The following is a 17,589-nucleotide window of genomic DNA, read 5'->3' on the forward strand; positions in this document are numbered from 1 at the left end:
AAATATAATTTTAAAAGTCAAGAAAGCCACAATTTGTTGTAAAATTGTTTTGACTGTGAAACTGTATAAACTACAAAAGTACACACCTGAAAGTTGTGACAACACCATCATAACTTTCTCACTCCACAATCTAGTCAGTCATAGAAAATGTTTGTGCGCCCTCAACATGACCAGACTTGTAGTGATTTTCACCTCTTTTAATGCATTTTATTTTTTAAATAAATATGCTTTTGTAACAACCATTTTGGTGTTGGTGACAAAAAGTGTTCCACTCAACTGTTTCACACTACACTAGATATTACTTTCCTATCTTTACAATAAACTGCAACTTTCTTGGCAAATAAAATTATCTTTGAAATTGACAAACAGAATATTTGTTAACAGAGATGCAATTATTTGTGGTTTCAGCTCTCTACAACCTCCAGTGCATTGAGCTGAATCAACTTCTACTACCATCCTTAAAAATACAGTAAAGGAGTGAATATTAGCTGTACAGTCCTGCTCACCATTATTGGCTCCCATGAAATTTAAGTACATCATGTGGAATATCTCCTGAAAAAAAAATCAGTGACAAGAATTAGCCAATGAATGATGACAATGGTGAAGACAAAGGAGCTATCTGAGGACATCAGAAGTGGTATAATTAGCAAACACAAGGCCTCCAAAGGATAGAAGGCCATCTCCAATGACTTGATATCCCTGTTTCAGCAGTGTGCAATATTATTAAGTAGTTTGCCAAGCATGGAACTGTCAAAAACCTCCGTGGATATGGCAGGAAGAGGAAAAGTGATGAGAAGTCTTAGTAGATTGGTGGAAATGGTGGAAAAAACACCACGTCCAACATCCAAAGACCTGAAGACCAAACTGGAATAGTCTGGGTTCATGGTTTCAACTAGTACTCAATGCTGCACACTAAACCAAGCAGGGCTTTGTGGGTGAAGGCCAAGGAAGATAACATTGCTGAGGAAAATACCTAAAAAGGAACAACTGATCTTTGCTAAAGAGTACCTGGACAAACCACAATCCTTCTGGGAAAATGTTTTGTGAAACAAAAATAGAGCTTTGACAATGGAAACAGCAGCCAACAGTTTGTGTACAGGGCAATGAAGCTTATGAAAAAAAAAAAAACACCCTACCAATAGTTAAGCGTGGTGGAGGACCCATAAATCTGTGGGGCTGCTTTGCTATGTTTGGTTCTAGAGGCCTTCATCAGGAGTCATGAAATCAGACAATTTCCAAGAAATTTTAGAGTGAAATGTCCTACCCAGTTTTTTGTTTTTTTTTAAACTTGGTTTGAGTTGGCAGTCATGGGTCTTCTAGCAGGACAAAGACCCAAAGCACACATGCAGGAATGGTTGAAAAAGTAAAAATTGGACTGTGGTTTCAAAATGTCCAGCAATGAGACCTGATCTCAATGCCATTGAAAACCTTTGAGGTGAGCTGAAGTCTGCCACTGGGGAAAAGACCAGCAAATGTTCAAAAGCATGAGTAAATTAAAAGGGAAGAATGGGAGAAAATACCAACTGGCAAATGCAAGAAACCTATAGATGGCTACAAGAAATGCTTGGAGGCTGTCATTGCTATAAGGGAGGGGTGCCTTTATAGCTGCCCATGCTGTGTTTTTCTGTTTCTTCTTTGAAATTACAACATGTCAGTTGAAAACAACGTTCTTTGTTAAATTACTTTGGACTTCCAATCAAAACATCTTGATGATACACATTCTCAATTATTTGTGAAGATATTGTAAATGTTAAGCAAAAAAGGAGGGGGTGCCAATAATGGCGTGCAGGACTATATTGCTATGCATGTATAGCTAATACTCTCTACATGTCTTTGGGTGAAAGATAAAGACATTTCTAAAAAGTGTTGGTACAGAGGCAGATTAATAGCTCCCTAGCTTTGCCAGCATGATTCCATATGTCTTAGTAAAGGCTGTCATGCTGCAGGTTATGGTCTTCTTTGTGTTTTCCTATGGAAACTGTTTCATCTTCAAAATTGTCACTTGTCACGAGTCATGTTATTGGGTTGAAACATGAAGTTTTATATCAAAAGTTAGTAACATCCTGCAGGTGACAAGTCTTGAAATAAAACCCATAGTCCACCTTGTTCAAGGAGGGGACAAGATTAAGTAAATATAATGGGCCCGCACTTGAAAACCCTTGGCCTTCATTCCACACCAAATTTTTTGCACATACACACACACAGACAGACGGACAACGAACTGATGACAATACCCGAGGGTAAAAATCCAATATATACCACAACACTATTAAATACTAATCATTAATATAAACTGTCAGACCAAAAACATCCCAAATTGGAACTTGTCACTATGTTGACACTCATGTTTCCAGTGAGTCCTTTGAGAAACATGCTGCTTAACCTGGAGTATGCTATTGAATAACTGACAGAAAAGTCATATTTAATAACAGCATGAGCTGAAGTCGAGGACAAAAAAACTAAATAAAAACAACTTCTGTGCCAAAAAACAATAGAGATACAGATGACCTGATGATGACACGCTGTAATGGAAAATGAAGCCACTTTTTTAACGGCCCCAAAACACAGGCAAAGAGGACATGATTCAGAGGTTATGTCATTCTCTAATAACTTTAATTACAGTATGTTGAAAGATAATTATTTTTGTCCATTGATAAAAAAAAACTCCAAAACAATCAAGCACTGCAGGTTTAAATTACAACATATCTGTGAAATTGACCATTGGCCAAGGGTTCGGATGCAAAACATCATCACTTCATAATTTCGTTCAGTTGCACATTTGTCTGAAATTTTAGCATAATTAGTATTTGGTTTCATAATGTATGGCCAAAATTTGTTATATGAGTTGACTTAACCGTGACCTTTGACCTTGGACACTGAACCAGTTCATCCCTGGAAAACAGAAAATATTATGAAAATTGATAAAGTAACATAATTTTGGTCAAGTAACAAGTAGAATCAAGTAGAATCAAGTAACATAAGTATCTCTGCTTGACAACAGTGCTATCACTGTTAACATGTTAGCAGGTTAGGTGACTGTGTTTGGCTTAAAGAACCACTTTTGCCAACCAGCGCTGCTGGAGATTCTAGTAATTTTGATAAAATCACACATAATTGAAATCTTTAACTTTTCAGCAACATGAAAGTTTTCTGTAATCTTTCATATTGGTTTCCTTTTTTAACTGCTCCACCACAGTATTGTTTTTTGCCGGCTCTTGCCTTGCTTTCATGAAGCTTTCAGTTTGTAGTTGGGATGGTGTAAATCCTTTTAAACTTAAGTGGTTTTCAGCTGCATTAACCATATCATGTAGTTTAAGATTCAGTCTATACTGCATTCATTTTTTAGTAAAAAAAAAAAAAAAAAAATGCTGCATGGTTGTTTTTAAATCTCGTATTAATGCATATGATTTTAAAAGATGGTTGTTCTGAGTTTCAGTTTTTAGTTTTAGTTATATAGTGCCCATCATAATACATAATTATGTCAAAGCACTTCAGAAATTATGGACAAGGCCTTAAAGGTGCTATACAAAGAAGAGACGAACCAGGATCAGGAAATAATGTCAAATACATCAATATATTTACAGTTCATTTTGACATTTTGCATTGGAAAATGTTTATGGAAACAGCAACATTTTAAAAAGAAATTTGCAAATGCACATATAAATGGAAACACCTTTGTCAAAAATATCCTTGTATAGCACACATTTTGTCACATCAGTACTGGACTCTTTTATGTTTTGTCTGTCTTGTTTGTCACTTCCTGTTTTATTTTGTAGTTTTTCCCTCATGTGTCTTGTCTGGTGTCTTTACTTCCTTTTTTGTGTTCTCCTTTCACCTGATTACCTTACTCCTCCCTGATTGTCTCCACCTGTGTCCAATTGTCTTCCCGCCCTCTTGTGTATTTAAACCCTGTGTCTCCTCTTGTCAGTTGCCAGTTCGTATTCCTTCCTAGTGTTGTGATTACTTACCAGCGATTCTCTGAACCTGTTCGTCTGCCTGTCTGTTCGTTCCTGACCCGGTGTGGGAAAAAATACGGACCTTGTAAAATTTGGACCTTTTTGGAATTTGCGCATGCGCGAGCGCAGCCTTACCGGATGTCAGGTTCAGCGACCCCTAACCCCTAACCCTAATCCTAACCCTAACCCTAACCCAAAAGCGCACAATTCTACTCGCAAGGTACTTATTTCATAAGCCTCGCTGAACCTGACATCCGGTAAGGCTGCGCTCGCGCATGCGCAAATTCCAAATAGGTCCATATTTTACAAGGTCCGTATTTTATGCCACATCGGTTTGTTTCCTCGTTTCCTGAGCCTGCCTGATCCCCTCCTGATACCTCTGCCTGATTCTGCCTCACTGGTTTTGACCTTTTGCCTGGACTCACGGTTAGTACTGTGCCTTTCCTCCATGTACCGTTGCCTGTTTTTTGGATCCTCTGTGTATGACCTGGTTTGTCCCCTGACTCTTCTCTGCTTTATCCTAGTCGGGTTCCCCTCGTGTGCTCCCGACCCGGGCAGAGAGATTCCCTTGCTGGTTTCAGACGCCGTGACGAATTCACACAGTCTAACCTGCGAAGACTCCTTAAGGAAACCTTTTTGTGAACTGTTAATTCTGTCCGTGTTTAATAAACACCCTTTAACTTTATTCCTGTTTGTTGGTTGTGCATTTGGGTCCAAGTCTTGTGTCTCTGGTTCTAACACATTTAACTTCCAACTCGCATAAGTAATCCACTGTTGGCTGTCTTAATGGATATAAATATAGTGTGTACCATAGATTGTGGTGCAGAGGTCAAATTATTCCTCTGAATTTAACAATATTATAATTCTGGTCAACAGGTTGACACTTGACAAGTGTTAACTTAGATATAAGCAACATAACTGTTGACAGGTTAATGGCACCTGTCATAAAGATTTACCTCCTCTGAGCTATAACAGAAACATGGTGACTTTTCTTATGTAAATATAACCAGCTCAGCTTTCACGAATGTTTTTTCAGAAAATGCTGCATAATGACACTAATGAAAACATATTAAACATATTCAGGAATATTTAGCTCTATTTTCTGGAATTGGATCTCCCAAAAATTAAGACCCTCATTGAGCCCCACTGATGCAGTGGTGACACATTTCTTCATTACCATGAACACATGTACTGTAGTGTATTTTAACTCAACACATACACGGCCTGCTGCCATAAATACTCACTGGAGCATCACGTGTGGACTCATCTGCAGCTGAAAATAGTTCCCCAACAAATGCTCTGTTTGCTGCTCTTTAAGACATCTACAAAGCATTTATTCATGAGTTTTGTTTGTTTGTATGTTTGTTTGTTTAAAAGACTACATCCTTGTTAGGTCCCAGTAAGTTTGATGAGGTACACAGACAGACTTATGAAGTTATAAAGTATGTATACTGAGAGACGACAAATATGTTAATGTTTTTGCTTTAAAGTAATATGGACATGTATTAGACATAGAGTTTAACCGATAAAGACCTAAATATCCACCAAATATAACAACCAAAAATATTGACCAAAAGTATCTACTGATCTAAAATGTTTAATACCTGTTGATCCACAAGTCCCATCAATACATGTTAAATATTGGTGTAAAATGCAGTTTGTCATCTTTTCATGGTCATCAGATATGACCCATTTGGAAGTTCAGAGGCTCCGTAGTGAATGTGGCAACACTCATCTTCTACAGCATTGATTCACTAGTAAAACCCATGGAGTTTGATCAATGACAGTGGATAGAGACATTATTTTTTATGTTCAGTTAATGATATATTTGGTTGAAAAGTCACTTTTTCCTCATTTTTTTCTGTTTTGATAAAATAACCTTTGAATTTACTCTGAGCTTTTATGAACATCTGCATGATCATTGAATTAAATACAAGAAAATACACAATTTTTACTGAAAATTGCAAAATGTAGAGGAAAATATTATAATAAATGATAATAAATCACTTGGAAAAGACAAAAAATCACTTGGAAGTTTTGACAAAAATAATTGCAAGTCTTTAAGAGTTAATGATTTGGTGTGTGCCTATTTTGTGTAACTTAAATGTGGCTGAAATCTTGCAAACTTGTCCATTGTGTAATCATGCCACAAGTTAGTCACTGCCCTTAACACATTAGTGAGACAATGGTGTAAACAGCACAAGGCTGCAGTGTCTCAACAAGCCTGCTGTCTTCTGTATTGCATGTGCATGTTTTTCTTCATGCTCCAACATGCATATGTGTTTGTGTGGCCTGTGAGTAAGGGCGCAAACGGAATAATGCAATATAGCAGAGTTGTTTCCTGTTCCTCCCCGTCTCACCCTGCAGACACACTTAATCTTCCTCTCCGGCTTGTGTTTCCCATACGGCCTGTTTTCAGCCCGACGCTGTGATTCAGATCAGCTTTCAGCAGCAGCTCAGCCTGTTGGACAAGACTACTGCTGCTGAAAGATGAGACTGATCAAATAATCCTTTCACTTCCTACTTAAGGGTGTGATTCATACACACATATGCACATGAAACATGTGCAGGGAGTGGAGAGGCTAATAATATTAGAAATTACCTAAGCATCTGAACACACACTTTTTATACTTAGAACTAAATGCTTTACTTTTTTCAATAAGTCAAATGAGAACACACACATACAAGAACATACTGAACAACTACACTAGGAAGAACGAAGCGATAAAGGAAGGAAAAAAAATAGAAAAATAGACAAGTATATAATACAATAGAAAAGATTTGAACAAAAATAAATAATGAATACTAATGAATATATCTGGTCCCAGTTGCCTGTTCATGAGAATGGACTGTACTGAGGTACTTGCCTATCTTATCAAGCGTTGCCCCCCACCCCCCCACCCCTCTGCAGAGAACACCATACTCATGTACGTGTGAGGATGGCCTCCCAAGACGCCTCAAACGCTCTACAGGTAGAACATAGCCTCGGGAAACAACACCTTCGCTCTCGTCACCATTCCAGTCCATATGGAGCATCACTTGCAAGTTCCAGTTTCAAGATCTTGGGACAAAAGGGGAGTAACTGGTAAGAGACGATAACGCAGACTTAATTTAACATTACTCCAGACACCAAACTTCCACCCGAAGTCCACCTGGGTTACACAGAATCACCTATGTACAGGTGTTGCCCACCTCAGTGCCAATATGCACCGCTGGGGCCTGCGCCATTATGCAGCCTGCAATGGTGGCCACCCAGCACATACTGTAGGCCATGACCATGCCCTGTTCCTGTGCCCTGTCCATGGACCACCTAAGGGTGTAGGTGTGCATCTATCAGACCCAAACTTGGGAACTGTGGCCTGGAAAAAAAAAAAACAGCCTCAGGACATTGAGTAGTGCATGATGCAGACCATAAAAAAGAAGACTGAAACAGTTACTCATGGAAATTCCATGATGGAGTACCAGATCACCAATCCAGGTCTGTGGTGAGTCTGTACAAAAGTGAGAGTCCCTCTTTGTTTAGTTTACAGTAGGTTTATCACAGGTTCAGAAATGCCCCTCCTCAGATGCTTCTCCTCTCCTTGAAATTGAGAAGCGGTTATCTGTTATTATAAGCTTAGCTGTATATCATTCCTGCAGCTAAATGCCCAAAGTATTCTGCTTATATAAGATACATAGTATGAATGCTGTAGAATTTTCTGTGTCTGAATTAATATGACATGAGACTTGATCAGATTTTCAGTCCTAAAAGTGGTATTACTTTATCTATTTGTAGATGGTTAAAAACTAAATGAATTACAAGAGACATGTAGAATACATAAAACATAAAAACACAACAAAAAGAACACAATGTAACAAATGCAATGAAATAAAAATGATGCAAATGTGACAAGACAAAAACTATGTAAAAGAAAAAAAAAAAGCAACACAAAAATAAATACGACAATAATGCTGCTTAAGTGAAGGTTTATAGTTCAGGAACAGATGATACAAAACAATCCAGAATTTCAATCTCAACCAGCAAAACAGATGATGGTATGTTCAAATCAATCCTAGTGTTCTGTACAGTTGCACATGACTTGTCTCTTTCTTCTTTGGAAGTTAAAAGCCAAGCTTTTCCTCCCACTCAGCTGCTGCAGCTCAGTTTTGCCGACTGTACACTCTGTTCTCTCACTCATTCTCTCTCGCTCACATAGGATTCATCAAACAGATGTACACCTACAGTGCAACCCTGATCATGACATTATTTTATTCACAGTCTAAAAGCAAAGTCAATCAATAACCATGTATTATTAAGAGGTCTACAGCGAGGAGCAGGTGGTGGGCAGAATTATGTGTCAGCACAATGGGTGAAAATTAGTACTGCACTAGAATAATCCTCAATCATAAACACAAGAAAAGGAATGGAACATAAATGTTTTCACAAAACTAAACATTCTCTTTATGTTCCCTCAAAATATTCTCTGATTGGTAATTTCACACACTACTGCACTGTCACACTCAGAGGTGGCAAAAGGACATGCGTAGTTTCCTCTAGTGGTAAAATAACAAGTTCTCCCTCAGCTTCACTGTGGTACAGGGGTGATTTTAACTGTGTTGTAGTTCCCTCACCTTTCTCTTTCTCACTTTTGGGAGGGAAGTCAGTATTATAATTTTTTTTATAAAACGTTTGAAAGTACCTCTCCACATTTTTTCTTTTATGGATTAGCAATGATTGATTGATCAGGAAAAATGCGCTTCAAATATGAAAAAAGTCCTCCTCCCATTCTGCGTGGAAGTGGTAACTTTTTGGTTTCTTAGTAGGTCCAGCTCTCCCACTTGTTTTTATAGCCCTTCTTTAGTGATGTAAAATGGAAGGCTAACTGGTTTACTTAACCTATTGGAGTTTTGCAGTAGCTCATGCTGTTGACTGCACATTTGACCGCGCATGCATGGTGACCCTGTGTTAGAAGAGATCTCAGACTGGGCCCCCCTGAGTCAATCAAGTGTCAAATGCCATAGGGGGGATAGATAGAAGATAGACTTACATCTGCAACTTTGTTGGACTTCCTCCCTGACCTGGAGTGGGCACTCCACCCTTTTCCGGCTGAGTACCATGGCCTCAGACTTGGAGGTGCTGATCTTCATCCCAGCTGCTTCACACTCGGCTGCAAACTGCCCAAGTGAGAGCTGGAGGTCGCTGCTTGATAAAGCTAAGAGGACCACATCATCCGCAAAAAGCAGAGACGAGATCCTCCTGCCACTGAACTCAACCCCATCCACCCCATCCACCCCATCCACCCCTGCACCCAGAAATTCTGTCCATAAAAGTAATGAACAAATATCAGCTAAATAGTGTTCAGAGAACGCAAGCCTCCGCCAAAAGCACCCCGAACGATGTGCATGTGTGGATCGACTATTTCTTTTTAAACTAAACAGCTTGAAGGTTGTTCCATACAGTAGAAAAGTTGAAGCTTGGTACCAGTCAAGTGTATGTCAAATTATATTACATTCCAATCAATATTTGTTGAGTTATAATGAAAAATGTGTCATAAATGGGATTTTCAATATTAAATTGAAATGTCCACAGAGTCCACATTCCACAGTGGATATGGACAATTTTGTGCCAGATATAAGATTGTTATAAGCTACGGGTGTATCAAATTGGAGGCTAATCAGAGTTGTTTTGAATTTTTGATGAATTTTTGAAAATTGCTCAATGATGAGAGATAGGAAAATTTGAGATTTTGTGACCTTGCTGTGACCTTGAACTTTGGCCTACTTGGCCCAAAATTTAATGGGTTCGTCCCAGGGCCTAGGCCTATCTGTGGGTAAAATTTGGTAAAAGATGGTTGGAATAGTTTTCCTGTAAAGTTGCTAACAAACAAACAAACACGCAAACAAACAAACACACAAAGCAAAGTGATCACAATACCTCCTGGTGGAAGTAACAGTGGCAACTAAATAAAAAACAAATATTTTCCTATCTCACTTATTTATTTTCATCTGTTAAAGTGAAAATAATGGAACCCCCCCCCCCCCCCCCAAAATTTACAAAAAGAAAAAAAAAAACAAAACAATCTGACCAATATAGCCAGCCTTGCTTTCTATAACAGTCATAACGCTTCCATTCACTGAGTCTGTCCGTTTCTTGACTTGTTGACAATCAACTTTTTGTGCAGCAACAACAACCACATCCTCTCAGACATCTCTCTATTCAGAGAGGTGTACTGTTCTTCTTCACCATAAAACTCGTGTTTAAGAAGGGAGGACAAGTTCTCAATAGGGTTTAGGTCAGGTGAGGAAGGTGGCCATGTCACTATTCTTCCATCTTTATAGACTTTACTGGTTAGACATGTAGTAGTGCAGAGTACTGCAGAGTACTTCGATGCATGTCATGGGACATTGTCCTGCATAAAAACCATGAAAAAAAAAAAACTTTCTTGAAAGATACAGACTTTTTCCTTTACCACTGCTTGATGAATGTGTCTTCTAAAAACTGGAAGTAGGTTTGGGAGTTAATTTTGAGTTAATCTTCAACCCAAAAAGGTCCAACTAGCTCATCTTTAATAATACCAGTCCATTCCAGAACCCCACCTCCACCTTGGTGCCTGAGTTGAAGTGGAGTTATGTGATGCTACTGGTGTAGTTGTGGGTTCAACTGTCTGAGCCCAGCAACAGTTACTCCAACCTCATTTGTCCATAAAACCTATAATAAATATGCCTTCAGATTGTTCTTGGCCCACTCCTGATGTTTCAATGTATGCGTCTCATTCAGTGGTGGTCGTATTTCAACCTTTCTTACCTTAATGTAGATTCTGAGCCCTGAACATCTTCTACTTCTGGACATTGTAGGTAGTTTTTTTTTTTTTTTCTGGAACATAGTGGTACTGCAGGTCAGTGTGTTCTTGGTAGTTTCCCCTCTTGATTCTTTTTTATTACCTCCGCCAGGAGGTATTGTGATCACTTTGCTTTGTGTGTTTGCGTGTTTGTTAGCAAGATAACTCAAAAAGTTATGGACGGATTTTCATGAAATTTTCAGGAAATGTTGATACTGGCACAAAGAAGAAATGATTAAATTTTGGTGGTGATCAGGGGTTGGGGGCATCTGTCTTGGTGGAGGTCTCCGAGTGCTTTTCTTGTTAATCTTTTGCTGTTAATTTGTGTGTTTTCTTCTCTTTACATATTTTGTAACCTTGTTGACTACTTGCTGTAAAATGTGATAATCTTGTGGTCATGCTTCAGTAGTTAAGCTGTTTCAAGATTGTTTCATCTCTCTGAAGGGAATTTTGCAATTTTTGACTTCTCACTGTTAGTTAAATCCATTTTACGTAAAATATAGAAGCTGCCTAATAATTCTGCAAACCTTAATATAGGGTGTGAACATTAAAGGCCATACTGTCTCCAATAGTACAAATATGTATCACCTGAAAATGACTAATTCCAACAAGAAATTGAATTTATATAGTTTTGAGGTGGAAAACTTTCATAAATATAAGGATATGGTCAAAATACTCATGTGCCTTATAATTGCACACACAGTCTGTTGGACACCCCTGCTATACGTCATTTCTGTCTTGTTGAATAAGAATTGTGTGTGTGTGTGTGTTCTCATCCACTTGTGTGGTATTGTGTCTCCTTCAAGCTTGGGTCCTCTGGTGTGGTAGACCCCAGCCTATACTGATCTTGTGTTCAGGGCCTGTTCTTGTGCAGCCATGAGTAGTGCCTCATTGCTGTGTTTCAGTCCACCCTTTCCCAGACACTGGTATGTTTTCTTGATGTCAGTAACATCTTCACCAGCAAGGTGATACATGCCATCCAAGGGCTGGTCCTTCAATGGCAGCCTCTCTGACTCCTCCTCTTTACTGGGCATCTGTTGTCAGAGGCATTAACAGCCCACATTTATTTAGTTTGGATGACATCCCAATGTCTTTGCTGTAGATCTGAGTGAGATAAATCAGGGAGCCGATGTCACACTCATTCTTGGCATACAGCTTAGTGCCATCCATATAGAGCAGATCCCTGATGACTGTTCCACTTTGGAACTTTAACTTGAAGCCTCTTTATGATGATCTGGCTGAGGGGGTTTAGGCCTATGCAGAACAGCAGGGAGAACAGAGCATCTCTTGGTATATGCTGCATTTGATGCTCACCTGCGCAACTGACTTTGAGTCGGCCTCCAGAGTTAGGTTCCATAGCCTCATCAAGTTCTGGATGAACTATCTTAGTGTCCTGTTGATGTTATACAAGTTAAGGCACTCCTGTAACCATGTGTGCAACACTGAGTCATAGGCTGTCTTGTAGTCAGTCCAGGCAGTGCACAGGTTGGTGTTCGTCGTCTTACAATCTCAGGCGATTGCCCTGTCAACCAGTAGCTGGTGCTAGGCTCCTCTGGTGTTGCAGCCAATTCCTTTCTGTGCTCTGCTCTCTGCTCATGTACTGCTCCATGTGCCTACTCATCTTAGCCGCTATGATGCCTGATAGGAGCTTCCATGTTGTGCTGAGGCAGGTTATACGCCAGTAGTTGGATGGTGGTGTTCCCTTCTGCAGGTCCTTCATGATGAGGACTGTCTGGCCTTAGGTTAGCTACTCTGTGTGGGTCCCTTAGCAGCTTAAACTGCTAGGTGTCCAAGGAGTGCAGTCAGCTTCTTAAGCCAGTAGGCGTGAATCATGTCAGGCTCTGGTGTCGTCCAGTTCTTCATTTTGGACACTCGTGTTTGGACATCTGTTAGCGTGACGACCAGAGTCTTGCTCTGGAAGTTGGCTGTGCTCTGCTTGTAAATCTTGGTGTTATGTGATGCCTCCTTCTTGCAGATACTCTTCTAGTACTGCACAGTGTCAGTCCTGGGTGGGTCTGTCATCACCATATTACACTGCCAATGACAGTAGACCTTAGCTGGGTTGGTGAACATCTTATTCACTGGCCTTGACTCTGCTTCTCTTGTGTACCTCTGTAGGAGGGGTGCCAGGGCTGGGAGCCTTTGTTCACAGGTACTGTACCTTCCTGTTTCTTTCTCCAGCTCAGAAGCAGTACAGTAATGCACTAAACTTCTGCCACATTTTATGGAATTGCAGCTTTGAAAGGTACACTCAGTGGTGGATGAGAGGTTGCCATGGCAACACAACACATTTCTTGGCAGTGTAGTAGAATGCTCTTATACCCAACACGCCTCCTCACCCAGGGTCTTATGAATACTTCTGTTTGAGAATATAGGTGACACAGGTGAGGACTGAAACAGTGTGCCAAAACATCCCATTAGTGTTATATAACAAAGATGACAAGTACAACCTCATTCTGACAGCACAAATTCTGAAAACTACACCCGAAGGAAAGATGGACTATTATCATTCACTAAAGAAGTTCAAGAACCATGAGAAGTGAGAGAAAACAGCTTAGCCATAAAAGCACTTTATTCATATTTCTTAGGTATGGCACAAAATCAAACGTCATATTTTAGGTTTGGCTGCTGTGATGAGAATTACATTACTTTAAGATCACATACCTAAGTTAATCATCAAAATACAAAATATACCTGGACCTAAAATCACTGTAAAAATGGTAAATGATTATGTAATATTATGTACAATGGTAATTATATATACAATCCATTCTGTCCTGTATTTTCTACATCTAAAATGATCAGTTTTGCTCTTGTTTTCTTTACTGCTGGTAGAGACACAGATACCCTTAATAGAGTTATTCTGCTGTGTCATTTTCAGGAGCCAGTCAAATCAGACAGTGGTGAAGGTGTAACGAGTTACATGGCGATATTCTTCACCAGGACGCAGAAGACAGTCAGGAAACGAGGCCTAAACACATGACAACTCATATTAGAGATGTGCATCTCCATCATTGAAGCCCATGCAGTCCATACAATACATCAATACACTGCCACTGATCCACTAAATGAAATGATCCACTTATGAAACAATTCAATAGATATACAAAACATACAAAAACAATTATGCCGAAGATCTATTATCCACAACTGCACCTGGTTGACAGCATCAGGCCAATTCTGTGTCTCCAGACAGAAGGAACTGTGCTTTCCATATCTAGCACCGCCCTTTCCTGTCATAGAGCCATCCAGGAAGTTGGCTGTGTAGAACTGGACACCTGGTTGGCTGGTCGAGACCTCCAGGATCCGTCCACTAGCTGGATGATGCACCCTGGGAATGAAAGAATGAAAGAAAGGAAGAAGCTGATGATGCAGTCACATTTTTAGATGACCAGCAAAATATGTGTGTGCATGTGTGTGTATGTAACCTGGCAGCATGTCTATCTAACCAGGGGTCTCCAGGTGATGACAGGCAGAAGTTGTGATCAAACCCTGGACCTGGAACTTTTTTTAGCTGGGGGCCAATCAGAACAGGCTTTCTAAGGTCAAAGGGTGTGTTGTCTACTGCTCTGATCTCCCCTGTGAATGGCATGTCAAAGAGAACAGAAAAGAGAACGGGTGAAACTTGGGCTGTTTCGACAACTGCTGCTATCCAAAATGGTGGTGGTATAGATCTGTTGATACACACAAAAATGTAATTCACCTCTTAAAAATACAGGTTGTTTGAAGGTAGCAAATAGTATAGACAGAGATTTGAGGAAAAAGATGATATTGTGGTGCTTTTTCAGAACTGTTTTCATTCTGTAATAGGGCTGCAACTAATGACTATTTCAATAGTCAACTAGTCAGATTATGAATCAACCCCCCCACCCCCCCAAAACAAAACAAAACAAAACAAAACAAAACAAAACAATGGCTCTTATTTATATTTATTGCAGCAATAAAATACATGTATGTATATACAACAAGAACAATTTAAATGCATAATAAAGTTTAAAAAAATATTCAGTTCAATTTAACATTCAACAAATATTGCAGCAATAAAATACATTTTCCTGTTAAACAAAAATGTATTTTGTGCATAACAATTACAGTGCCTAACAAAGTTTGGTAAACAAACAACTACATACTCACGAGTTGTAATCAGCACTAAAATGAACATTTTTCCAAAAACAAAAGTGCATAATGTCACTAACGCCCTGTCGATGAATAAATTGGTTGTCGACTAATTTTGCGGTCAACTATTTTATGACAGGTCAACTAGTCATTGCAGCCCTATTCTATAATGGCAGAAAAATAACTGTTGCACTGGAAGGATACTGGGTTTCAGTTCTTGGTGATTTAAGTTAAAACTGCCTATGACGTCCGTGACCAATTTTTCATCAAATCTGTAAAACTCGAGTGATAGCCTAAGTATCATGAATCCATTAGTCTTTCCATGATTATTCACCTGAATCACCTCCCTCATGGTGAACGACTTTGAAGTGTACTCCAACACAATCCATTTGTTTACATACCAAACCAAAACCTAAACCAAGCCGTCACTCAGGCTTTTTCGGAATTTTACGCAGTTGCACCCATAGCTGCAGCAAGAAGCCATTTCCGTGTTGATTGCTGTGTTTGTTCCAGCCAATTGCTGCGCTCATGATATTATAACTTTGGAAATCCTTCTAGAGGGTCAGTAAATGCAACATAAAATAAGGGGGATCCTACCCTGGTTCCCAAACCAAAACCTGCATAACTAGAAAACTCAATGAAGGCTGCAGTTTATCATGTACGAGTGATCAAGGTGATAGAAACTAAAAAACAATAATTACTTCAGGGTGAACTAGGCCAAAAGAACAAACAGAACAGAACAACCTGCAGTAAAGAAAACTAACTCTAGAGGAAAACCTAAAATAATGGGAATCCCAGTATGGCCGCAGCTGCAACAAACACGGAATCGGCTTCATTGCTTCTTGCTGCTGCACCTGCGTGGAATTCCGAAAAAGCCTGAGTGATGGCTTGGTTTCGGTTTCGGTTTGGTATGTAAAAAAATGGATTGCTTGTGATGGAATCAACTTTGAAGTTGTTCACCATGAGGGGAGTGATTCAGGTGCGTATCCACAGAAAGACTAAAAGATTTGTGATACTTAGGCTATCACTCGGGTTTTACAGATTTGAAGAAAAATTGGTGATGAATGTCATACACAGCTGTAAGTTAAATTTAAGTTTAAGTTCTTTTGTTATTAAACCGACAAAAAACAGTTCGTACATGTACTTTTACTACAGTCCAAATTTATGGTGAAAAATTGCAAGAATAATAAAGCAGCATCATGGGTCGGTAAAAAAAAATTTGCTTGGTTTATTGGTTTGCTGTTAAATTAAGTAGAAGAAAATAAGTCCTTAGAAGATCTTGAAAGCATTGGTGTTAACCCCCGCCTCAAAATATTCATATTTATATTCATGGGCCCATATGACAGATGGTACTGTCATGTCCTGAGTGTGTGTTTGGAGGAACCAGGACTTCCTTTTTTTTGTTTTTGTAGTAGCTGAGTTTGTGACATTTTGCCATACTGAGTTGATCTATGTTCAGTTTTATCATTGAAATGCAGCATTTTCTTTGTTCTCAGCCTCCAAACTGTAGTTCTTGCTAAACCTGTGTTACATGTTACTTTGTGCTTCATAAGCCTTTTGAGTAGTAAAATTTTGTTTTAAATAGAGTACACAGTAGGGGTAAGCTGACATTTTTATTCATACAAATTTTCTTAAAGCGGGGTAGTAAATGTCTTTTGATTTGTTATTTTCCACTAGGGTTAGTTTTCTTTACTGCAGGTTGTTCTGTTCTGTTTGTTCTTTTGGCCTAGTTCACCCTAGAGTAATTATTGTTTTTTTTAGTTTCTATCACCTTGATCACTTGTACATGATAAACTGCAGCCTTCACTGAGTTTTCTAGTTATGCAGGTTTTGGTTTGGGAACCAGGGTAGCATCCCCCTTATTTTATGTTGCATTTACTGACCCTCTAGAAGGGGAAATTTGTTTTAATTCTCTTTATGATGGATTTTCAAAGTTATAACATCATGAGTGCTGCTGGAATTATGACAACAAATTTGTTAATACGACTGACAACTAAAATACTATTAGGATTTACAATAGATGTGCTTCATAAAGTTAGTACAGGAAAAAGTGTCTGGTCTCACAATGTAGGCTTCTGCTCCATTTCATATATGTAGCCCATAGTGTGTTGTAAGTAGAGCTGAAATGATGACTCAAATTGATTTTAAAAAATTGTTCAATTATTATTATTACAATTTTACTGAATTGAAGCTTCATTTCCTTAATTTCACTGCTGCTAAACATTGGTTCCACTGTTGTGTTATACAAGGACGCTTGTTGTGATGCACACAACACCAGGATCAACACAAACTTGTATGGTAGTTCCATCTTAAGTTGTTAGTAAGTTGGATACAGGTGTGTTAAAGACTGCAGTGCACATATTGTTTGTAAGGACAAGTTGTTTGTTATTTTCAAACGTGTTTTTTTTTTTTTTTTTTTTTTTACATTTTTTACTATTTTTTTCCGCCTATTCAAATAAATGTTTAAACGAATCAAAGAAAAGAGATTAAGAAAACAATTGATAGCTGCAGTTCTAGTTGTAAGAATGTAGTATGTAGAATGTAGTATGTTCCTAAGTGGTAGAAAATAATACTGTCATGGATGTACACAACACACTAACCTTGAGAAAAGTGAAAAGTTCTTTCAAAATGTTTTTAGTAACTCAGTAATGAAAAGCAACTTTTAATCGCAAGAGCAGTGAACTCAGACTGTAAACTGG

At 38.8% G+C, this 17,589-nt stretch overlaps 1 protein-coding gene across 2 annotated transcripts in view; it reads right to left on the minus strand.

Moving 5' to 3' along the window:
* Positions 1-13,328: 13,328 nt before the first annotated feature.
* Positions 13,329-17,589, minus strand: part of galm (galactose mutarotase) — a 24,018-nt gene continuing 19,757 nt past the window's right edge. Inside the window, exons 7-9 of one of the 2 annotated variants that reach the window (XM_030156499.1) lie at positions 14,224-14,353; positions 13,931-14,105; positions 13,329-13,745 (exon numbers count right to left, since the gene is read on the minus strand). In XM_030156499.1, the coding sequence (XP_030012359.1) occupies positions 13,668-13,745; positions 13,931-14,105; positions 14,224-14,353 (383 nt within the window). In that variant the 3' untranslated portion in view covers positions 13,329-13,667. Of the gene's footprint in view, positions 13,746-13,930; positions 14,106-14,202; positions 14,354-17,589 lie in introns of both variants that reach the window. The other variant, XM_030156498.1, reaches the window with a different exon arrangement.

Source organism: Sphaeramia orbicularis, chromosome 15 (genome assembly GCF_902148855.1).
Source record: "Sphaeramia orbicularis chromosome 15, fSphaOr1.1, whole genome shotgun sequence".
In the NCBI taxonomy this organism is placed as follows: Eukaryota; Metazoa; Chordata; class Actinopteri; order Kurtiformes; family Apogonidae; genus Sphaeramia; species Sphaeramia orbicularis.